This window comes from Ascaphus truei, chromosome 11 (assembly GCF_040206685.1).
Source record: "Ascaphus truei isolate aAscTru1 chromosome 11, aAscTru1.hap1, whole genome shotgun sequence".
Lineage (NCBI taxonomy): Eukaryota > Metazoa > Chordata > Amphibia > Anura > Ascaphidae > Ascaphus > Ascaphus truei.
In genome coordinates this window covers 52,927,808-52,952,632 of record NC_134493.1, presented here as the reverse complement: position 1 = coordinate 52,952,632, position 24,825 = coordinate 52,927,808, and the positions used below count along the sequence as shown (strand labels likewise).

At 53.4% G+C, this 24,825-nt stretch overlaps 1 protein-coding gene across 1 annotated transcript in view; it reads right to left on the bottom strand.

Annotated features, from left to right (window-relative positions):
* Positions 1–24,825, bottom strand: part of C11H16orf96 (chromosome 11 C16orf96 homolog) — a 43,527-nt gene that overhangs the window by 12,946 nt on the left and 5,756 nt on the right. Inside the window, exons 2-9 of the mRNA XM_075566321.1 lie at positions 18,316–18,738; positions 17,349–17,453; positions 14,956–15,036; positions 14,749–14,835; positions 9,691–9,841; positions 7,924–8,009; positions 7,449–7,559; positions 6,677–6,751 (exon numbers count right to left, since the gene is read on the bottom strand). Of these exons, the coding sequence (XP_075422436.1) occupies positions 6,677–6,751; positions 7,449–7,559; positions 7,924–8,009; positions 9,691–9,841; positions 14,749–14,835; positions 14,956–15,036; positions 17,349–17,453; positions 18,316–18,720 (1,101 nt within the window). The 5' untranslated portion in view covers positions 18,721–18,738. The remainder of the gene's footprint in view (positions 1–6,676; positions 6,752–7,448; positions 7,560–7,923; positions 8,010–9,690; positions 9,842–14,748; positions 14,836–14,955; positions 15,037–17,348; positions 17,454–18,315; positions 18,739–24,825) is intronic.

Here is a 24,825-nt window from a genome sequence, read left to right as displayed (position 1 = left end):
CCCAGCGGAGCGCTCTGCCCTCGCCTTCTTACTGCCCCAGCGGAGCGCTCTGCCCTCGCCTTCTTACTGCCCCTGCGGAGCGCTCTGCCCTCGCCTTCTTACTGCCCCAGCGGAGCGCTCTGCCCTCGCCTTCTTACTGCCCCAGCGGAGCGCTCTGCCCTTGCCTTCTTACTGCCCCTGCGGAGCGCTCTGCACTCGCCTTCTTACTGCCCCTGCGGAGCACTCTCCCTCGCCTTCTTACTGCCCCTGCGGAGCACTCTCCCTCGCCTTCTTACTGCCCCTGCGGAGCGCTCTGCCCTCGCCTTCTTACTGCCCCTGCGGAGCGCTCTGCCCTCGCCTTCTTACTGCCCCTGCGGAGCGCTCTGCCCTCGCCTTCTTACTGCCCCTGCGGAGCGCTCTGCCCTCGCCTTCTTACTGCCCCTGCGGAGCGCTCTGCCCTCGCCTTCTTACTGCCCCTGCGGAGCGCTCTGCCCTCGCCTTCTTACTGCCCCTGCGGAGCGCTCTGCCCTCGCCTTCTTACTGCCCCTGCGGAGCGCTCTGCCCTCGCCTTCTTACTGCCCCAGCGGAGCGCTCTGCCCTCGCCTTCTTACTGCCCCTGCGGATCACTCTCCCTCGCCTTCTTACTGCCCCTGCGGAGCGCTCTGCCCTCGCCTTACTGCCCCTGCGGAGCGCTCTGCCCTCGCCTTCTTACTGCCCAACAGAGCGCTCTTCCCTTGCCTTCTTACTGCCCCTGCGGAGCACTCTGCCCTCGCCTTACTGCGCCTGCGGAGCGCTCTGCCCTCGCCTTCTTACTGCCCCTGCGGAGCGCTCTGCCCTCGCCTTCTTACTGCCCCTGCGGAGCGCTCTGCCCTCGCCTTCTTACTGCCCCTGCGGAGCGCTCTGCCCTCGCCTTCTTACTGCCCCTGCGGAGTGCTCTGCCCTCGCCTTCTTACTGCCCCTGCGGAGCGCTCTGCCCTCGCCTTCTTACTGCCCCTTCGGAGCGCTCTGCCCTCGCCTTCTTACTGTCCCTGCGGAGCGCTCTCCCTCGCCTTCTTACTGCCCCTGCGGAGCGCTCTGCCCTCGCCTTCTTACTGCCCCAGCGGAGCGCTATGCCCTTGCCTTCTTACTGCCCCTGCGGAGCGCTCTGCCCTCGCCTTCTTACTGCCCCTGCGGAGCGCTCTCCCTCGCCTTCTTACTGCCCCAGCGGAGCGCTCTGCCCTCGCCTTCTTACTGCCCCAGCGGAGTGCTCTTCCCTCGCCTTCTTACTGCCCCTGCGGAGCGCTCTGCCCTCGCCTTCTTACTGCCCCTGCGGAGCGCTCTGCCCTTGCCTTCTTACTGCCCCAGGGGAGCGCTCTTCCCTTGCCTTCTTACTGCCCCTGCGGAGTGCTCTGCCCTCGCCTTCTTACTGCCCCTGCGGAGCGCTCTGCCCTCGCCTTCTTACTGCCCCTGCGGAGCGCTCTGCCCTCGCCTTCTTACTGCCCCTGCGGAGCGCTCTGCCCTCGCCTTCTTACTGCCCCTGCGGAGCGCTCTGCCCTCGCCTTCTTACTGCCCCTGCGGAGCGCTCTGCCCTCGCCTTCTTACTGCCCCAGCGGAGCGCTCTGCCCTCGCCTTCTTACTGCCCCAGCGGAGCGCTCTGCCCTCGCCTTCTTACTGCCCCAGCGGAGCGCTCTGCCCTTGCCTTCTTACTGCCCCTGCGGAGCGCTCTGCACTCGCCTTCTTACTGCCCCTGCGGAGCACTCTCCCTCGCCTTCTTACTGCCCCTGCGGAGCACTCTCCCTCGCCTTCTTACTGCCCCTGCGGAGCGCTCTGCCCTCGCCTTACTGCCCCTGCGGAGCGCTCTGCCCTCGCCTTCTTACTGCCCAACAGAGCGCTCTTCCCTTGCCTTCTTACTGCCCCTGCGGAGCACTCTGCCCTCGCCTTACTGCGCCTGCGGAGCGCTCTGCCCTCGCCTTCTTACTGCCCCTGCGGAGCGCTCTGCCCTCGCCTTCTTACTGCCCCAGCGGAGCGCTCTGCCCTCGCCTTCTTACTGCCCCTGCGGATCACTCTCCCTCGCCTTCTTACTGCCCCTGCGGAGCGCTCTGCCCTCGCCTTCTTACTGCCCCTGCGGAGCGCTCTGCCCTCGCCTTCTTACTGCCCCTGCGGAGCGCTCTGCCCTCGCCTTCTTACTGCCCCTGCGGAGCGCTCTGCCCTCGCCTTCTTACTGCCCCAGCGGAGCGCTCTGCCCTCGCCTTCTTACTGCCCCTGTGGAGCGCTCTGCCCTCGCCTTCTTACTGCCCCTGCGGAGCGCTCTGCCCTCGCCTTCTTACTGCCCCTGCGGAGCGCTCTGCCCTCGCCTTCTTACTGCCCCTGCGGATCACTCTCCCTCGCCTTCTTACTGCCCCTGCGGAGCGCTCTGCCCTCGCCTTACTGCCCCTGCGGAGCGCTCTGCCCTCGCCTTCTTACTGCCCAACAGAGCGCTCTTCCCTTGCCTTCTTACTGCCCCTGCGGAGCACTCTGCCCTCGCCTTACTGCGCCTGCGGAGCGCTCTGCCCTCGCCTTCTTACTGCCCCTGCGGAGCGCTCTGCCCTCGCCTTCTTACTGCCCCTGTGGAGCGCTCTGCCCTCGCCTTCTTACTGCCCCTGCGGAGCGCTCTGCCCTCGCCTTCTTACTGCCCCTGCGGAGCGCTCTGCCCTCGCCTTCTTACTGCCCCTGCGGAGCGCTCTGCCCTCGCCTTCTTACTGCCCCTTCGGAGCGCTCTGCCCTCGCCTTCTTACTGTCCCTGCGGAGCGCTCTCCCTCGCCTTCTTACTGCCCCTGCGGAGCGCTCTGCCCTCGCCTTCTTACTGCCCCAGCGGAGCGCTATGCCCTTGCCTTCTTACTGCCCCTGCGGAGCGCTCTGCCCTCGCCTTCTTACTGCCCCTGCGGAGCGCTCTCCCTCGCCTTCTTACTGCCCCAGCGGAGCGCTCTGCCCTCGCCTTCTTACTGCCCCAGCGGAGTGCTCTTCCCTCGCCTTCTTACTGCCCCTGCGGAGCGCTCTGCCCTCGCCTTCTTACTGCCCCTGCGGAGCGCTCTGCCCTTGCCTTCTTACTGCCCCAGCGGAGCGCTCTTCCCTTGCCTTCTTACTGCCCCTGCGGAGTGCTCTGCCCTCGCCTTCTTACTGCCCCTGCGGAGCGCTCTGCCCTCGCCTTCTTACTGCCCCTGCGGAGCGCTCTGCCCTCGCCTTCTTACTGCCCCTGCGGAGCGCTCTGCCCTCGCCTTCTTACTGCCCCTGCGGAGCGCTCTGCCCTCGCCTTCTTACTGCCCCTGCGGAGCGCTCTGCCCTCGCCTTCTTACTGCCCCAGCGGAGCGCTCTGCCCTCGCCTTCTTACTGCCCCAGCGGAGCGCTCTGCCCTCGCCTTCTTACTGCCCCAGCGAGAGCGCTCTGCCCTTGCCTTCTTACTGCCCCTGCGGAGCGCTCTGCACTCGCCTTCTTACTGCCCCTGCGGAGCACTCTCCCTCGCCTTCTTACTGCCCCTGCGGAGCACTCTCCCTCGCCTTCTTACTGCCCCTGCGGAGCGCTCTGCCCTCGCCTTACTGCCCCTGCGGAGCGCTCTGCCCTCGCCTTCTTACTGCCCAACAGAGCGCTCTTCCCTTGCCTTCTTACTGCCCCTGCGGAGCACTCTGCCCTCGCCTTACTGCGCCTGCGGAGCGCTCTGCCCTCGCCTTCTTACTGCCCCTGCGGAGCGCTCTGCCCTCGCCTTCTTACTGCCCCAGCGGAGCGCTCTGCCCTCGCCTTCTTACTGCCCCTGCGGATCACTCTCCCTCGCCTTCTTACTGCCCCTGCGGAGCGCTCTGCCCTCGCCTTACTGCCCCTGCGGAGCGCTCTGCCCTCGCCTTCTTACTGCCCAACAGAGCGCTCTTCCCTTGCCTCTTACTGCCCCTGCGGAGCACTCTCTGCCCTCGCCTTACTGCGCCTGCGGAGCGCTCTGCCCTCGCCTTCTTACTGCCCCTGCGGAGCGCTCTGCCCTCGCCTTCTTACTGCCCCTGCGGAGCGCTCTGCCCTCGCCTTCTTACTGCCCCTGCGGAGCGCTCTGCCCTCGCCTTCTTACTGCCCCTGCGGAGCGCTCTGCCCTCGCCTTCTTACTGCCCCTGCGGAACGCTCTGCCCTCGCCTTCTTACTGCCCCTTCGGAGCGCTCTGCCCTCGCCTTCTTACTGTCCCTGCGGAGCGCTCTCCCTCGCCTTCTTACTGCCCCTGCGGAGCGCTCTGCCCTCGCCTTCTTACTGCCCCAGCGGAGCGCTATGCCCTTGCCTTCTTACTGCCCCTGCGGAGCGCTCTGCCCTCGCCTTCTTACTGCCCCTGCGGAGCGCTCTCCCTCGCCTTCTTACTGCCCCAGCGGAGCGCTCTGCCTCGCCTTCTTACTGCCCCAGCGGAGTGCTGTTCCCTCGCCTTCTTACTGCCCCTGCGGAGCGCTCTGCCCTCGCCTTCTTACTGCCCCTGCGGAGCGCTCTGCCCTTGCCTTCTTACTGCCCCAGCGGAGCGCTCTTCTTTTTTTCCCTTGCCTTCTTACTGCCCCTGCGGAGTGCTCTGCCCTCGCCTTCTTACTGCCCCTGCGGAGCGCTCTGCCCTCGCCTTCTTACTGCCCCTGCGGAGCGCTCTGCCCTCGCCTTCTTACTGCCCCTGCGGAGCGCTCTGCCCTCGCCTTCTTACTGCCTCTGCGGAGCGCTCTGCCCTCGCCTTCTTACTGCCCCTGCGGAGCGCTCTGCCCTCGCCTTCTTACTGCCCCAGCGGAGCGCTCTGCCTCGCCTTCTTACTGCCCCAGCGGAGCGCTCTGCCCTCGCCTTCTTACTGCCCCAGCGGAGCGCTCTGCCCTTGCCTTCTTACTGCCCCTGCGGAGCGCTCTGCACTCGCCTTCTTACTGCCCCTGCGGAGCACTCTCCTCGCCTTCTTACTGCCCCTGCGGAGCACTCTCCCTCGCCTTCTTACTGCCCCTGCGGAGCGCTCTGCCCTCGCCTTACTGCCCCTGCGGAGCGCTCTGCCCTCGCCTTCTTACTGCCCAACAGAGCGCTCTTCCTTGCCTTCTTACTGCCCCTGCGGAGCACTCTGCCCTCGCCTTACTGCGCCTGCGGAGCGCTCTGCCCTCGCCTTCTTACTGCCCCTGCGGAGCGCTCTGCCTCGCCTTCTTACTGCCCCTGCGGAGCGCTCTGCCCTCGCCTTCTTACTGCCCCTGCGGAGCGCTCTGCCCTCGCCTTCTTACTGCCCCTTCGGAGCGCTCTGCCCTCGCCTTCTTACTGCCCCTGCGGAGCGCTCTGCCCTCGCCTTCTTACTGCCCCTGCGGAGCGCTCTGCCCTCGCCTTCTTACTGCCCCTGCGGAGCGCTCTGCCCTCGCCTTCTACTGTCCCTGCGGAGCACTCTCCCTCGCCTTCTTACTGCCCCTGCGGAGCGCTCTGCCCTCGCCTTCTTACTGCCCCAGCGGAGCGCTCTTCCCTCGCCTTCTTACTGCCCCTGCGGAGCGCTCTCCCTCGCCTTCTTACTGCCCCAGCGGAGCGCTCTGCCCTCGCCTTCTTACTGCCCCAGCGGAGTGCTCTTCCCTCGCCTTCTTACTGCCCCTGCGGAGCGCTCTGCCCTCGCCTTCTTACTGCCCCTGCGGAGCGCTCTGCCCTTGCCTTCTTACTGCCCCAGCGGAGCGCTCTTCCCTTGCCTTCTTACTGCCCCTGCGGAGCGCTCTGCCCTCGCCTTCTTACTGCCCCTGCGGAGCGCTCTGCCCTCGCCTTCTTACTGCCCCTGCGGAGCGCTCTGCCCTCGCCTTCTTACTGCCCCAGCGGAGCGCTCTGCCCTCGCCTTCTTACTGCCCCTGCGGAGCGCTCTGCCCTCGCCTTCTTACTGCCCCTGCGGAGCGCTCTGCCCTCAGCCTTCTTACTGCCCCTGCGGAGCACTCTGCCCTCGCCTTCTTACTGCCCCTGCAGAGCGCTCTGCCCTCGCCTTCTTACTGCCCCTGCGGAGCGCTCTGCCCTCGCCTTCTTACTGCCCCTGCGGAGCGCTCTGCCCTCGCCTTCTTACTGCCCCTGCGGAGCGCTCTCCCTCGCCTTCTTACTGCCCCTGCGGAGCGCTCTGCCCTCGCCTTCTTACTGCCCCTGCGGAGCGCTCTGCCCTCGCCTTCTTACTGCCCCTGCGGAGCACTCTGCCCTCGCCTTCTTACTGCCCCTGCAGAGCGCTCTGCCCTCGCCTTCTTACTGCCCCTGCGGAGCGCTCTGCCCTCGCCTTCTTACTGCCCCTGCGGAGCACTCTCCCTCGCCTTCTTACTGCCCCTGCGGAGCGCTCTGCCCTCGCCTTCTTACTGCCCCTGCGGAGCGCTCTGCCCTCGCCTTCTTACTGCCCTGCGGAGCGCTCTGCCCTCGCCTTCTTACTGCCCCTGCGGAGCGCTCTGCCCTCGCCTTCTTACTGCCCCTGCGGAGCGCTCTGCCCTCGCCTTCTTACTGCCCCTGCGGAGCGCTCTGCCCTCGCCTTCTTACTGCCCCTGCGGAGCTCTCTGCCCTCGCCTTCTTACTGCCCCTGCGGAGCGCTCTGCACTCGCCTTCTTACTGCCCCTTCGGAGCGCTCTGCCCTCGCCTTCTTACTGCCCCTGCGGAGCACTCTCCCTCGCCTTCTTACTGCCCCTGCGGAGCGCTCTGCCCTCGCCTTCTTACTGCCCCTGCGGAGCACTCTGCCCTCGCCTTCTTACTGCCCCTGCGGAGCACTCACTGTGTTTAATTCCAACATCATTTCATCCCGGTCCATTTTCTTCCCCTCCAACGCATCGATCTGAATCTGCAGGGTCTGCGGCGAGAGACAAGAGAGCGTCTTAGCCCAATCTCGGGCCTCTTACCCCGGTCTCGGGCCTCTTACCCCGGTCTCGGGCCTCTTACCCCGGTCTCGGGCCTCTTACCCCGGTCTCGGGCCTCTTACCCCGGTCACTGGCCTCTTACCCCGGTCACTGGCCTCTTACCCCGGTCACTGGCCTCTTACCCCAGTCACTGGCCTCTTACCCCAGTCACTGGCCTCTTACCCCAGTCACTGGCCTCTTACCCCAGTCACTGGCCTCTTACCCCACTCACTGGCCCCTTACCCCAGTCACTGGCCCCTTACCTCAGTCACTGGCCCCTTACCTCAGTCACTGGCCCCTTACCTCAGTCACTGGCCCCTTACCTCAGTCAGTGGCCCCTTACCCCAGTCACTGGCCCCTTACCCCAGTCACTGGCCCCTTACCCCAGTCACTGGCCCCTTACCCCAGTCACTGGCCCCTTACCCCAGTCACTGGCTCCTTACCCCAATCACTGGCCCCTTACCCCAGTCACTGGCCCCTTACCCCAGTCACAGGCCTCTTAACCCAGTCACAGGCCTAACCCCCTCCTCCCACACCTGTCCTTTCCCCCCAGACCCTCCTCTGTCCATGTGTTGCTGACACTGTGCCCCCCCTCCCCCAGCACGGTCCCCTTCCCTGGCACGGTGCCCCTCATGCCCGCGCTCTCCTCACCGCTGTCTCTGCCAGATTATCCCCCAGTGCGTCGGTCTTCGTGTCCAGTCGCTGCAGAGCCTTGTCCAGCTTCTGCAGAGCGCTCTGCAGGTTCTTCAGCTCGTCCTTATCCTGCGAGCGGCACAGCGCGTCACGCCAGGGAAACGGGGGGGTGAGGGAGCAATGCTCTGCGGGGAGGGGGTAAGGGAGCAACGCTCTGCGGAAAGGGGAAGAGGCAGCGAAGCTCTAAGGGGAGAGGGAGCGACGTTCTGCAGGGGGCGGGAGAGGGAGCGACGCTCTAAGGGGAGAGGGAGAGGGAGCAACGCTCTGTGGTAAGGGGGTGATGGAGCAAAGCTCTGCAGAAAGAGGAAGAGGGAGCGGCGCTTAAGGGGAGGGGGAGAGGGAGCGATGCTCTGCGAGAAGGGGGTGAGGGAGAAACGCTCTGCGGGATGGGGTAACGGGGCGACCCTCTGCTCCCCATGACACCCTCACACACCGTTTTATTTTGATCGAGTATTTTCTCCACATCATTTCGCAGGGATTGCAACTGCTGCAGCAAATCTTCCGGGATCCCCATCTTACCTGTAACATACAGGACATGAGCACACCTCTAGGACATGAGCACACCTCTAGAACATGAGCACACCTCTAGGACATGAGCACACCTCTAGGACATGAGCACACCTCTAGGACATGAGCACACCTCTAGGACATGAGCACACCTCTAGGACACCTGCACCTGCTGCAGCCCCTTAACACGCCAGTGACCCGGAGATCACGCACACTTAAGGTTGCCAGGTGTCCAGTATTGAACCGGACTGTCCTGTATTTGGACACTGTGCAGTAAAAAATGAGAAGTAATACTGGACATGTCTGTGTCCGGTATCACCTCTCTGGACATGTATGTCTCTGGTATTACCTCTCTGGACATGTATGTGTCTATGTATGTCTGGTATTACCTCTCTGGACATAGTGACCTGACCGGCTTGGAGGGCCGCTGGATTTCCCTGAGCGGGGAGAGAGCAGGGCTGCTGCTAGGGGGGTGGACAGCTTCCTTCATCCTGATTGACTACTGCTGAGTAATGCAGACAATCAGGAGGATGTGTCAGGAGCCTGGGGGTGGGGCCAAGGAGAGGAGGAAACAGCATGGAGCGGAGAGAGGGTTGGGTGTGTGTGTGTGTCTCGAGCGTGTCGCACCTTTCACCAGTATTTTTGGAGGAACCAGTTGGTTACCCTACACACACTAGTGACCCTGAGATCACACACCAGTGACACTAAGATCACAAACTAGTGGCCTTCAGATGACACAGACCAGTGAGACTTAGTGACACACACACACTAAGACATAATCGCTGAAAACATACCTCAACACACACCATTCACACATCAGACTATAGCACACACTAATGCACCCAACACACAGCCATCCCACCAACTTCTGACACACACACACCCAACACACAGCCATCCCACCAACTTCACACACACACACACACACACACACACACACACACACACACACACACACACACACACACACACACTCAAAACACAGCCATCCCACCCACTTCTGACACACACACCCAACACACAGCCATCCCACCAACTTCTCACACACACACACCCAAAACACAGCCATCCCACCAACTTCTGACACACACACCCAACACACAGCCATCCCACCAACTTCTCACACACACACACACACACACACACACACACACCCAAAACACAGCCATCCCACCAAATTCTGACACACACACCCAACACACAGCCATCCCACCAACTTCTCCTATCCCAACACACCCTTATACACACACCTCTCACCTATACACACTGGCACGCTATCATACACCCCAAACCACAGCTCAAATGCCCTCACACACAACTGCGTACCAGACAGTCACACACAGCCATCCCACCGTCTCCTATCCGAACACACCCTTACACACACCTCTCACCTGTAAACACTGGCACGTTATCACACACCCCAACCCACAGCTCAATTGCTCTCACACACAACTGCGTACCAGACAATCACAGACACACACACAAAACATTTCCACACTTATCCAAACATCCAATAATAATATTTCTATAGCACTGCCAGTGAACGTGGCGCTGTACATGGCATTCTGCAGGCACGAGACCCTGCCCTGAGGAGCTTACAGTCTAACCTTTGCTGCCTGAGGCACAGGGAATGAAAGGAGAGCTGGCAGTGGGTTAGCCCACATCAAAGGCAGTGAGGTTGCACCGGACTCACTGATTTCTGCCTCCAGCCGTTTCAGCTCCTTCTCGATGTCCAGGGCCCGGAACTCCAGGACCTCGTGTTTGCTGGGCAGATGCCCCAGGCTGCTTAACATGGTCATGGCGTACCTCTGCTTCACGTCATTGCTGAGAGTCGAGTCTGAGGTCTGTGGGGCACAAAATAATTGTCAGCAAAGGCCCCCCCCACCCCTGCCCTGACACTCCTGTGTCCTGGATAACATACCTGGACAATATAGGTGTGTGTGTGTGTGTATGCATACATACACACATACATACACACATACATACACACATACATACATACACACATACATACACACATACATACACACATACACACATACATACACACATACATACACACATACACACATACATACACACAAACACACATACATACATACACACATACATACACACATACATACATACATACATACATACATACAGGTAGTCCTCGTTATCCAACGTTTCACTTTACAAGGAATGGCATATCCAACGCTTTACAATGCCTCCCTACGGGCCGTTTTTCGACGCCGGAATGCGTTACCCAACGCTCACCGCCACTGATTAACATGGGACTCACGTTACAGCGGTTTCACTGTCCAACGCTACCTCCAGAACGTGTTCTGTTGGATAACTGAGGACCGCCTGTACATACATATTGATGGGGTGGGTTCTGTGGTTAGAGGTTGCTTGGATTGTGCATTTATTCATTTTAATTTTCAACTGGTATCAGTTGATTGGAGGTTAGTGGCCCCTCCTCCGTGGGTTTAAGCCATCCACCAACCCACTTTTTAAGCAGCAGGTTTTTTCCATGTTCCTGGGCAGGACAGGCCCACTGAGACCCTTCTCCCCCCACTGCAGAGGTAAATGAGAATGTTCACAGGTAGTGTTAGGACCTGCATGCTGGCCGTGACGTGGCTGCATACTGGTCGTGACGTGGCTGCATACTGGTCGTGCCGTGACGTGGCTTCATACTGGTCATGCCGTGACGTGGCTGCATACTGGTCGTGACGTGGCTGCATACTGGTCGTGCCGTGACGTGGCTGCATACTGGTCGTGACGTGGCTGCATACTGGTCGTGCCGTGACGTGCCTGCATACTGGTCGTGCCGTGACGTGGCTGCATACAGGCCATGGCGTGACGTGGCTGCATACTGGTCGTGCCGTGACGTGCCTGCATACTGGTCGTGCCGTGACGTGGCTGCATACAGGTCATGCCGTGACGTGGCTGCATACTGGTCGTGACGTGGCTGCATACTGGTCGTGCCGTGACGTGGCTGCATACTGGTCGTGCCGTGACGTGGCTGCATACTGGTCGTGCCGTGACGTGGCTGCATACTGGTCGTGCCGTGACGTGGCTGCATACTGGTCGTGCCGTGACGTGGCTTCAGGCTTATAACGCTTTGGCCAAAGGGTTTAACTAAATGACCCGTACGCGTGAGAATACGAACAGTGAAGTATTTAACTATGTATTTTGTTACATTGGATATCTTTGTCTTTTGTTCTGGGGTTAGAGCTTGCATGGAGTGTGTGTGTGTGTGTGTGTGTGTGTGTGTGTGTGTGTGTGTGTGTGTATATATATATATATATATACACATACATATACATATACACAGTACATATATACACACACATATAGTCTATACATATATATTTTAGGATGTGTATTTAACATATAATCTGTTTGGATAACATGCACTGCGTTTAGATTTTATCTAACCTGTGTGTCTAATACACACATTGTGTGCTCATTTGCATGTCATGTCCCATAATCCCTTGCTGCAGTGGATAACGGTGAAAGGCGGTTTTGCAGACCTATCTAGGACATGTGAATGTGCTCACAAGTTATCTTTTTATTGGCTATATGCTAACGGTGGAGGTTTTTTTGTCGCCTTATTCACCCACCATAACTTAAAATGTGTATTGTATATATATACCCAATTCAGCAAATATATATATATTTTTTACAACCAATGAATCACATTTTATGTCATTGTGTGTATATCTAAATTATATATATATATATATATATATATACAGTGCTTGACAAATCACCCAAAAATCTACTCGCCGAACCAAAAAATCTACTCGCCACCTACACTGGCGACACACTTTATTCGAGCTCGGCTAGTCCCACGAATTCGGGTATACTCGGGTGTATTGAGGTTTGTGACTGTTTTCTGCCCCAGTGCATTGAGGTATTTTCCAGGCAGGGATTGAAGCATTTTATTCCCGCTGGCTGCAATACTGCACAGTATATATATATATACTGCTTTACAATTCATGAATTTATGCCATCTGGTAGACACGCGATGCATTGCAGCCTATTAAATCCTAATCATTATCATTTAACAGATCAGCCGCCCGTCAGCCAGGCATGAACCCAGGCTGGGAAGGCAAACGCGGAGAGAGAGGGTGAGAGAGACGGAGAGAGAGGGTGAGAGAGACGGAGAGAGAGGGTGAGAGAGACGGAGAGAGAGGGTGAGAGAGACGGAGAGAGAGGGTGAGAGAGACGGAGAGAGAGGGTGAGAGAGACGGAGAGAGAGGGTGAGAGAGACGGAGAGAGAGGGTGAGAGAGACAGGAGAGAGGGTGAGAGAGAAGGTGATAGAGACGGAAAGAAGGTGAGAGAGACGGAGAGAGGGTGAGAGAGACGGAGAGAGGGTGAGAGAGACGGAGAGAGGGTGAGAGAGACGGAGAGAGGGTGAGAGAGACGGAGAGAGGGTGAGAGAAACAGAGAGAGAGATGGTGAGAGAGAGACGGAGAGAAGGTGAGAGAGAGACGGAGAGAAGGTGAGAGAGAGACGGAGAGAGGGTGAGAGAGACGGAGAGAGGGTGAGAGAGACGGAGAGAGGGTGAGAGAGAGATGGAGAGAGGGTGAGAGAGGGACGGACAGAGGGTGGGAGAGACGGAGAGAGGGTGAGAGAGAGACGGAGAGAGACGGAGAGAGGATGAGAGAGGATGAGAGAGAGACGGAGAGAGGGTGAGAGAAAGACGGGGAGAGGGTGAGAGAGAGACGGAGAGAGGGTGAGAGAGACGGTGAGAGAGAGACGGAGAGAGGGTGAGAGAGACGGAGAGAGGGTGAGAGAGAGTGAGAGAGAGACAGAGAGAGGGTGAGAGAGAGACAGGGAGGGGGAGAGCGAGAAACTGAGAGAGAGAGGGTGAGAGACGGAGAGAGGGTGAGAGACGGAGAGAGGGTGACTGTGGGGGGATGGGGTGACTGGGTGTGGGGATGGGGTGAATGGGTGTGGGGATTGGGTGACTGGGTGGGGTGATGTGGTAACTGGGTGGGGTGATGGGGTGACGGGGTGTCTGACTGGGTGGGGATTACTGACTGTGACTGGGTGGGGATTACTGACTGTCTGACTGGGTGGGGTGACTGGGCAGGGGGCAGGGGGGTGGGATGACTGACTTTTGACTGACTGGGTGGGGGGGAGTGACTGACTGGGTGGGGGGGGGGGAGTGACTGACTGGGTCGGGGGGGGAGTGACTGACTGGGTGGGGTGGGGGGATGACTGACTGACTGGGTGGGGGGATGACTGGGTGGGTGGAGTGGGGGGGTAACTCTGGTGTCCTACACGTTCTCTCTCTTTCTCTCTCTCTCTCGCTCTCTCTCTCTCTCTCTCTCTCATATACACACACACACACACACACACACACACACACACACACACACACACACACACACACACACACACACACACACATACACACACACACACCACTCTCTCTCTCATACACACACACACACACACACACACATACACACACACATACACACACACTCACACTCTCTCTCGTTGGGAGGGGGTCGGGGGGGAGTGGAGACAGCCACGGGGACCGAGGGGAACACCCCTGCCCCGCGCGTGCAGCCACAGGAGCGGAACCGGAGGAGGGGAAATCCCCTGCTGTCATCGCCTGCCCCGCGCGTGCAGCCACGGGGACAGGAGCAGAGACCAGAGGGGAAGCGGGTTCGGGGGGGGGGACATTCCCCGCTATCATCTCCTGCCCCGCGCGAGCAGCCACAGGGACAGGAGCGGAGACTGAGGGGATGAGGGGGGAAGCGCGAGCAGGAGACAGGGACCGAGCGCGCGAGGAGATGCCATTACTTACCCCTGCAGAGAAGGGCTCCATTCCACGTCACGGCCAATTGGCCAATCAGCCAGGAGGATATTTTTTTGTTATTTATTTATTTTTACATTTGTGGGAGGGGGAAGCGGAGACAGCCACGGGGACCGAGGGGAACACCCCTGATGGCATCGGGAGCAGCCACGGGCACTGGGGGAAAGCCGGGATCGTGGGGCAACCGGGATGGGGGAACATCGCCCGCTGTCATCTCCTGCCCCACGTGTGCAGCCACAGGGACAGGAGCGGAACCGGAGAGCAAGCGGGACAGGGGAGGGAGGGGGGGGGGGAGACATCGCCCGCTGTCATCTCCTGCCCCGCGCGTGCAGCCACAGGGACAGGAGCGGAACCGTGGGACAGGGGGGGAAATCCCCTGCTGTCATCTCCTGCCCGACAGTAGCGGAGACTGGAGGGGATGAGGGGGGAAGCGCGGGCAGGAGACAGGGAGCAGCCATTACTTACCCCTGCAGAGAAGGGCTCCATTTCACGTCACGACCAATTGGCCAATCAGCCAGGAGGATATTTTTATTTATTTATTTAAAAATAAAAAAAAATTGCGCAGAGCAGGGGAAAAAAGTAGCTGGCCACCGGCCAATTTCCGTTCGCGCCTGGCGAGTGGGCGACCGGGTTTGTCGAGCACTGTATATATATATATATATATATATATATATATATATATATATATATATATATATATATATATATATATATATATATATATATATATATATATATATATATATATACTTAGAGCCAAAAAAGCACGTTTTATATGGCAATTTGTGTGTGTATCTATATACAGTATGTATGTATAGGGAGTGGTCACCATACACCATGCTATATATTGCATTAGCTATCACATATGGGTAACAGGCCCAGCGAGCTGGCACCAAGTCTCAGAGACGTCCCCCTCCCTCTGCGCTCACCGTTACCGTCATAGCGTCATGGAGGGACGGCCACGTCACCACATCCGCCGGCTCAGGGTAAGAGGACAGCTTGTTCTGCAAGATCTCCTGCGGGGGAGGGAAAGGTTTTACCAATCTTTACTGAACCCCTTGGACTCCAGAGAGGCCCCCCCACGCAGAACCCGGGAGCGGTCCCAGATTTACGCGCGCCGTGGGACGCGGACTTACCAGCTGGTCTGCCAGGACGTGCATGGTCTCGCTCTTCTCCACCAGCTGCTGCAGCTTCTGCTCGATATCGTGGATGTTGATCTGCAAAGAGGAGAGGAGGGACGGTTGACCCAGGTCAAGATTTTTTGCGCTACTGTCCCGTTTTTTCTCTGCGCTGGCCGGCGCATGCACGATCAGCGCTTGATGGCCGCTGTTTGCACTCGTGACTGCGCATGCGTGACATTTGTCCCAGGATAAATATGGTCACCCTACGGGAGGGGTTTGACAGAGCAGAAGATGGTCAGTGGCAATGTAACTGATCCCAACTGGTCTTGGATTATCCCTCTGGCAGGGAAGAGATTGACACACACACCAACACACAATCATCATCATCATCATCATCAGCCACTACTGCTGGATATAGCCCCCCAATGCTCTCCCGGGTACTGCGGTTACAGCCTTTCTTCTCCAACGTTCCTCCAACACATTTTTTGATTTCATCCTCCCATCTTACTTTGGTCGTCGTCTTGGTAGTTTAATCTCCATTGGGATTCAGTCAAACGCCATCTTTGCCCAGCGAGGGTAATTTCTTCTTGCGATAGGTCCGGCCCGGCCGCCATTTTAATTTCTTCACCCTTGTGATGATGTCGCAGATTTTTTGTTTGGTGACGACCCCATTTATTCTGCTTCCTGTCTCTTCGATAATACCCAGCATGCATCTCTCCATACTTCTTTGCGTTGTCTGAAGCTTCTGAATTGTCTTGGCATTTAGGGTCCAAGTTTCACATCCATATATGTGTGTATATGGGTATATATATCGATATCTATATATCTATATATATCTATATATATATATATATATATATATATACCTTTTGCTTCATTCATTGTAACATCGCCGGAAGAAGAGATCAGTGTATCTCGAAAGCTCGCACAAATAAAAGCATTTCGTTAGCCACAGAACGGTATCATCTATTTATTTTTTGATTATTGAAGCTCGGCTAACACGGTACTGATACCTCTACATGAATATATATATATATATATATATATATATATATATATATATATATATATATATGTAACGGGTTTTCTGGACTGGCCTGACCCACCCAATCTCACATTGGCCCCTGTGGTCTAACCGGTCCCCATTAGTGTGGTAGTGTCTGGTGGTGCACCTGTTGGCAACAGGACTCCTGAGTCTCCCGCATGATGGTGTGTGGGGAGGACCCGTCCAGACAGGCAGCTGAGGTAGTGTCTTGAATCTCACCTAGTTCCAGTGCAGCGCCTCCACCTCCTCAGGGTCCCTTCGGTCACTTGGGGATGGTCCTGACGAGGAACTCCTCCGTGGTGCTCCCCTCTGTACATTCACTCCACACATGTACACGAGAGGGTGTTCGAATAAGAGCATCTTTATTGATTGAGGTGGGCTAGCTGCCCCACGCAGTAGAATATCTAGCCACTCATCTTGAGTCAGTGCTTCCCTTCTAAAGGTGTGATTCTCCTTTAATAGGGATCCCCTATCCCCGCAGGGATCTCCTTCCACTGCGCCAGGTCCCTGGACACAGTCTCCTTACAGTTACTATAACATAACCAGTAACTCAGACTAGGACTAGAACTTGAACTCCTCCTCCTCTTAGCTGAACTTGTACTAGAACCCTTTTAGAAACAGTGCTGTGCCTTATGTAACCTCTGGGGCTGACACACCTCTGACATCACTAACCATGGAGTCAGAGCATGTGACCACTCCCATCCATACACAGGGCACCCCACCAGGGTGTGAGGGCAAACCTCCATAATTACTGCTGGCATGCCCACAACTTACCAGGCCTTACTGTCAGCAGGAGAGATGACATTGTACTGTGGTGTGTTTGCAATAAACCATTTTTATACAACATCGTATTACATTTTCTTCCATCTTTCTTTTCAACATTATTATCCAACCTTTACAACAAACAGTCACCTATTGTTCCACGATTTATAAATAATACTACCTATTACGCATTTACATCCCGGGCAACGCCGGGTCTCTCAGCTAGTATATATATATATATATATATATATATATATATATATATATGGTATATACACACACGTGTGTGTGTTCAATTAAAAAAGTGGGATTTTAATTTGTTCCTCATTTGTTTAGAGGGAAATGCTAAGAGATGTAGGGCCAGCTTTACTAAGCAGTGCTATAAGACACCTTAGGGACGGCTTTTTACTGATTCAATGGCCTGTGAGGGATATTTCAGAACAGAAGGTGTTATAGACTGGCACATGTTAGTAATTATGGCCGATTATCCTTTCTTATAACGATATAAGACTCCTGAAGATACCCCGTACGTGAGCAGACGGGCATCACACACGCTGCTTCTATGTCACAGGGCTGTGTCTTCTATATGTTTATAACTTACCTTTGTCACCCGGTCACTAAGGGCAGCTAGATCGGCCTGAATCAAGTCTGTGGTCTGTTTCAGGCTGTTAAAAGTACTGAGTAACTCCTGGAAAGCGTTCATAGCCTGGTGTGGGGGAGAGACAGAGACTTAAGAGAGACAGAAATACTCGGAGAGACAGAGCCTGAAATACAGAGAGAGACAGAGACTGAAATACAGAGATAGACAGAGACTGAGATACAGAGAGAGAGACAGGGACTGAGGTACAGAGAGAGACAGAGACTGAGATACAGAGAGAGAGACAGAGACTGAGATACAGAAAGAGACAGAGACTGAAATACAGAGATAGACAGAGACTGAGATACAGAGAGAGAGACAGGGACTGAAATACAGAGATAGACAGAGACTGAGATACAGAGAGAGAGACAGGGACTGAAATACAGAGATAGACAGAGACTAAGAGAGAGACAGAGACTGAGAGACAGAGAGAGAGACTGAGATACAGAGAGAGAGAGACAGAGACTGAGGTACAGAGAGAGAGACAGAGAGACAGAGACTGAGATACAGAGACTGAAATACAGAGATAGACAGAGACTGAGATACAGAGAGAGAAACAGGGACTGAGGTACAGGGAGAGAGGGAGAGAGGGAGAGAGGGAGAGAGGGAGAGAGGGAAAGTCTGACAGATACACTGTCAGTCCTACACAGGGTGAGATATAGAGTCTGAGATACATCGATCTTTACTCAATACATTGCGAATCCGCTTCCCTGAGCTGGAGGAGATTATAGGCGCTTTCATTTAAATAAAACTGACGTTTTCTCCAGCACTGGGAAGGTCACTTCCCAGCAAAGTGAGCAGGGCCAGAAAGGGACAAACATCATGTGCCATATATCCAGCGCTGGAAGACAGCACCGTTTAGCAAATATGGGCCAATGCGAGACAGAGGGAGTGTCCCCACCCTCTGCCTGGATCATCTCAGGGCACTCACCTTGTTGACCCCATCTTCATTCATCTCCACCTTCTTCTTGAGCTGCATCAGCTGCCACATCTCCTGCACGGGCTTGTTCTGGGACTGGCTGCCCAGCAGAAGGGTGCTGGAGCTGGGCAGGGAGTCCAGGTGCAGGAGCTTGGCCTCCATCCTACCCATCCTCTCCTGCAGCTGGTGGAAGAGCGAGGTCTGCCTCCCTTCCTCTGTGGCCAGGCCCACCGGAGATAGATCTGGCTGGATGAAGTCCTTCTCCTCCTGGGACAGGTCCCTCCGCACCTCTCCCACCTGCAGGTGCTCCAGGAGGCCATGGAGCAGAGAGTGGAGGGCGTTGAAGTTGACCGCGCCCAGCTCCGGAGAGCCGATGGCCAGGTTCACCAGCTCCTTGAAGGACACGGAGCAGGACATGCTGGGAGCACAGGAGATCTGCAAGGAGGGAGACAGCCCCGTGAGCTGGAGGGTGGAAGAGCCGGGTGGGGCAAATGTTTAACACAGATTGCTTCCAGAGGGGCCAGCAACACACTGCGGAGCAATGTAATAACATGCAGAGCGATGTAATAATATACAGAGCGATATAATAACACGCAGAGCGATATAATAACACGCAGAGCGATATAATAACACGCAGAGCGATATAATAACACGCAGAGCGATATAATAACACTCAGAGCAATATAATAACACGCAGAGAGATATAATAACATGCAGATTGATATAATAACATGCAGAGCGATATAATAACACGCAGAGCGATATAATAACATGCAGAGAGATATAACATGCAGAGCGATGTAATAATATACAGAGCAATATAATAACACGCAGAGCGATATAATAACACGCAGAGCGATGTAATAATATACAGAGCGTTATAATAACACACAGAGAGATATAATAACATGCAGAGCAATATAATAACACGCAGAGCGATATAACATGCAGAGCGATATAATAACATTCAGAGAGATATAATAACACGCAGAGCGATATAATAATATACAGAGCGATATAATAACAAGCAAAGAGATGTAATAACACGCAGAGCGATGTAATAACACGCAGAGATGTAATAACACGCAGAGATGTAATAACACGCAGATAGATATAATAACACGCAGAGCGATATAATAACACGCAGAGCGATGTAATAACACGCAGAGCGATATAATAACATGCAGAGAGATATAACACGCAGAGAGATATAACACGCAGAGCGATGTAATAACACGCAGAGCGATATAATAACACGCAGAGCGATGTAATAACACGCAGAGCGATGTAATAACACGCAGAGCGATGTAATAACACGCAGAGATGTAATAACACGCAGAGATGTAATAACACGCAGAGAGATATAATAACACGCAGAGTGATATAATAACACACAGAGATATAATAACACGCAGAGCGATGTAATAACACGCAGAGCGATGTAATAACACGCAGAGATGTAATAACACGCAGAGATGTAATAACACGCAGAGAGATATAATAACACGCAGAGTGATATAATAACACACAGAGATATAATAACACGCAGAGAGATATAATAACACGCAGAGCGATGTAATAACACGCAGAGCGATATAATAACACGCAGAGCGATATAATAACACGCAGAGCGATATAATACCACGCAGAGCGATATAATAACACGCAGAGCGATGTAATAATATACAGAGCGATATAATAACAAGCAGAGCGATATAATAACACGCAGAGCGATATAATAACACGCAGAGCGATATAATAACACGCAGAGCGATTTAATAACACGCAGAGCGATGTAATAATATACAGAGCGATATAATAACAAGCAAAGAGATATAATAACACGCAGAGCGATATAATAACATGCAGAGAGATATAACACGCAGAGAGATATAACACGCAGAGCGATGTAATAACACGCAGAGCGATGTAATAACACGCAGAGATGTAATAACACGCAGAGATGTAATAACACGCAGAGAGATATAATAACACGCAGAGCGATGTAATAACACGCAGAGCGATATAATAACACGCAGAGCAATGTAATAACACGCAGAGCGATATAATAACACGCAGAGCGATGTAATAACACGCAGAGCGATGTAATAACATGCACAATGATGTAATAACACGCTGAATGATGTAATAACAAGCAGAGCGATATAATAACACACAGAGCGATATAATAACACGCAGAGCAATATTACAACACGCAGAGCAATATTACAACACGCAGAGCAATATTACAACACGCAGAGCAATATTACAACACGCAGAGCAATATTACAACACGCAGAGCAATATTACAACACGCAGAGCAATATTACAACACGCAGAGCAATATTACAACACGCAGAGCAATATTACAACACGCAGAGCAATATTACAACACGCAGAGCAATATTACAACACGCAGAGCAATGTAATAACACGCAGAGCGATTATAACATGCAGCGCGATATGATAACATGCAGCGCGATATGATAACATGCAGCGCGATATGATAACATGCAGCGCGATATGATAACATGCAGCGCGATATGATAACATGCAGCGCGATATGATAACATGCAGCGCGATATGATAACATGCAGCGCGATATGATGTAAAAAGAGAACGAAAACAGCACTCCATAAACAATCATTCATATCAATATAAATATGAGGTGCAGGGGACCCCCCGTTGGCAATCATAGCCATGAAAAAGATGAATATAGAGAAAAGTTCCAGCACTCAAACAAAGATATACAGAAAACACATATTCGAAAAAATATCAAAATGTATTAATCAAAATAACAAAAAAATAAATAAAGCAAGGGCAGTGTATGGGGAAGAAACGTCCACAGAAAAGCCATACCAAATTACCCATAAAAACAGAACGGAGCAGGAGTAAAGCAGCAGCCTGAGGCCTGGGGCATGGTGCCTCGGGCCGCACTGATCCGCGCTCCTGCTCTGCCTCGCCAGCTCAAGCAGGTGCTTTTTTGCGTCCTGGCAGGCGAGGCAGTGAGCGCGGGTGGGAGGCGGGGCTAGTCCCTCGCTACCATTGGCTGTTTTCGGTCACATGACCGCTCCTCCGCTCCCCTCAGCGCCAAAATTCAAGCAAGCCTGTCTCCTCAAAATACCTGAACCTCCGCACGCATGCGGAAGCATCTGCGAAAGCCGCGCTGATTACAGATGCAGGGGGTAAGTGCATCTGCTCAGCGCGGCTCAGCACGGCCTGCTGTACTATGTCCCAGGCCTAAACCCCAGATCACGAGTGAGGACCGGCGCCCCGGGTCACCTCCGATATAATAACACTGATACACACGTACTGATATACACACGTACTGATATACATGGATTGGTACATGCACACTTACACATGTACATACACACATAGACCAATAGAGGCTTCCAATCCAAGCAGGATATAACGTGTGTATCCATGTGCATATCATTGAATATTTCAGTGTGTGTATTAGTATGTTTGTGTGTATGATGGTGTCTCAGTTTATCTGTCTATAAGTGTGTGTGTGTGTGTGTGTGTGTATTAGTGTGTCCTTGTGTGTCAGTGTTAATTTGTGTATATCCGTGTGTGTGCTAGTGTATTAGTGTGTTCATGTGTGTATTAGTGTCTGTGTACCAGTGTGTTTGTGTATATCGGTATGTCTGTGTGTGTGTGTGTGTGTGTGTGTGTGTATCAGTGTGTCAGTGTATCTGTGTCTATAAGTGTATGTGTATCAGTGTGTGTGTATTAGCATGTCCTTGTGTATCAGTGTTAATGTGTGTATATCCGTGTGTGTACTAATGTCTATTAGTGTGTGTATTAGTATGTCTGTGTGTATAACAGTGTGTCAGCTTATCTGTGTCTATAACTGTATGTGTATCAGTGTGTGTGTGTGTGTGTAGTAATATTAGTGATTCCTTGTGTATCAGTGTTAATTTGTGTATATCTGTGTGTGTGTGTGTGTGTGTGTGTACTAGTGTCTATTAGTGTGTGTATCAGTGTGTGCGTGTGTATATAAGTGTGTTCATGTGTGTATTAGTGAATGCGTGTGTATTAGTGTGTGTGTCGGTATATCAGTGTATCAGTGTCTATAAGTGTGTGTATTAGTGTTTCCTTGTGTATCAGTGTTAATGTGTGTGAATCCATGCGTGTACTACTGTGTGTGTGTATAAGTGTCTACGTGTGTGCATTAGTGTGTATATTAGTGTGTGTATCGGTGTGTCAATGTATCTGTGTCTATAAGTGTGTGTATTATTGTGTCCTTGTGTATCAGTGTTAATGTGTGTGTATCCAGGCGTGTAATAGTGTCTACGTGTGTGCATTAGTGTCTGTGTGTATCGGTGGTGGGTATTTATTACACCGTGATAGTGCTAATCGAGACACTATCGCACAGAAACCCACATTTGCAGTCAACAGGCGTTTGTTTGTGCGATAGTTCCCCGATCGGCACTATCACAACTTCATATATAACACCCCCCCCCCCCCCCCCAAGTCTGAGATACCCAAAGAGGCTCACACACTCATTTCCCAGCCAAACAATCCATGCCTGCCTCTTTACCTCCGGAGATGGGCACTTCACTGCCTCAGATTGCAAGCTCTTCAGACCATCCTGCCTGTATCGCCTCCGCTGAGACCCCAAGACTGCCTAGCAGCAGCTTGCAGCCATGCTGGGAGCCAGCTCTCCCCTGCCGGCTTGGTAATGAGGAAGTTTCTCCCCGGTTGCCTGGTGACTCCGAATGCCTGGTAATCTTCAGAGAGGCCGGGGCAACTTCACAAGTGTTTACACCCTGTTGCTACCTCTCCTGAAAACTTAACCCCTTGCTTGTTAGCCGGGCCGGTAACGCTAGGGGTTAATCCGTAGCCGGGATATACACATCGGGGATAAAATAACAGGAATCGACTCGTGCGTCCGAAAAAATTATTAAATAGTGAATTCCAATTTAAAAAAAACAAACAAAATAAAACCACTTGTCAGCGCGTGTACATGTCCGGACCCCATAACCGCCTAGCCCGTCTGCTGCAGCAAAGGATTCTGGGTAATGACGTACATTGGATCCCTGTAAGCGTTCGCCTGCTGTTTTACATCGCCTTTAACCCTTTTGAGTGCCCTGGGACGTAGTTATTATCCCAGGGGCGGCCAATTCCAGTCTTCAGGGGCCACCAACAGGTCAGGTTGTCAGGATATCCCGGCTTCAGCACAAGTGGTGCAGTCGAAGACTGAGCCATCTGTGCTGAAGCAGGGATATCCTGAAAACCTGACCTGTTGGTGCCCCCTGAGGACTGGTGTTGGCCACCCCTGTACTATGCCATGGGGAACTGATACCCCGGGTGACCCCGTGTGGCAGTAGATACGCCCCCCCCCCCCAAAAAAAAATGCTTGTCGTCTTAAGGGAGATTGCGTGACTAGCACAGGCCGCGATCTGCCCCATTGGTGAACAGCCACGGGATGACTCCTCCCCCTTCCATTCAGTCATCGGTGACAAAGTGGTCACGTGCCAGAGTGCCAGAGGGCCCCCTCAAAGGGTTAAAGAAGTGCAGGGCCAGCAAACCTACTCAAAGACAGCCGGTAAATATATATACACGTGTATTTGTCGAACTCAATGGACATATGTCTTCTTTTTCAGCCTCATCTACTATGTAACTATATATATATATATATATATATATATATATATACAGAAAAAAATAACATATCCCGTACAATATATATATTTATATTTACACACAAACACACATATATACATTATATACTGTCAATCAAAACACATATCTTGTACTATATGCATATATACATACGCATATAATTTGATCTTGTACTATATGCATACATACACACATAATTTTATATATATATATATATATATATATATATATATATATATATACAGGCATACCCCGCATTAACGTACGCAATGGGACCGGAGCATGTATGTAAAGTGAAAATGTACTTAAAGTGAAGCACTACCTTTTCCCACTTATCGATGCATGTACTGTACTGCAATCGTTATGTACGTGCATAACTGATGTAAATAACGCATTTGTAACAGGCTCTATAGTCTCCCCGCTTGCTCACAGCTTCGGTACAGGTAGGGAGCCGGTATTGCTGTTCAGGACGTGCTGACAGGCGCATGCGCGAGCTGCCGTTTGCCTATTGGGCGATATGTACTTACTCGCGAGTGTACTTAAAGTGAGTGTACTTAAAGCGGGGTATGCCTGTATATATATATATATATATAATCAAAAAATAAATAGATGATTATAATAAATAATAATCAATTATTACAAAAGTGATTATTACATATTCACACATATATAAGTGATATTCTTTATTGGCTATTTGCTAACAGTAGAGGTTTTTTGTCGCCTTTTTCACCCACCATAATTTAAATAATGTATGGTAAACCTACTCAGCCTTGAAAACTGCAAAGCCAGTACAACCAGCCTCACACTGAGACCAACAAGGTTGAAACCGCAGTCTGTGAGTGGTTTCTCTGGCTTTGCATCTAATCCCATACTGTGCTTAAAAGCTGCGCG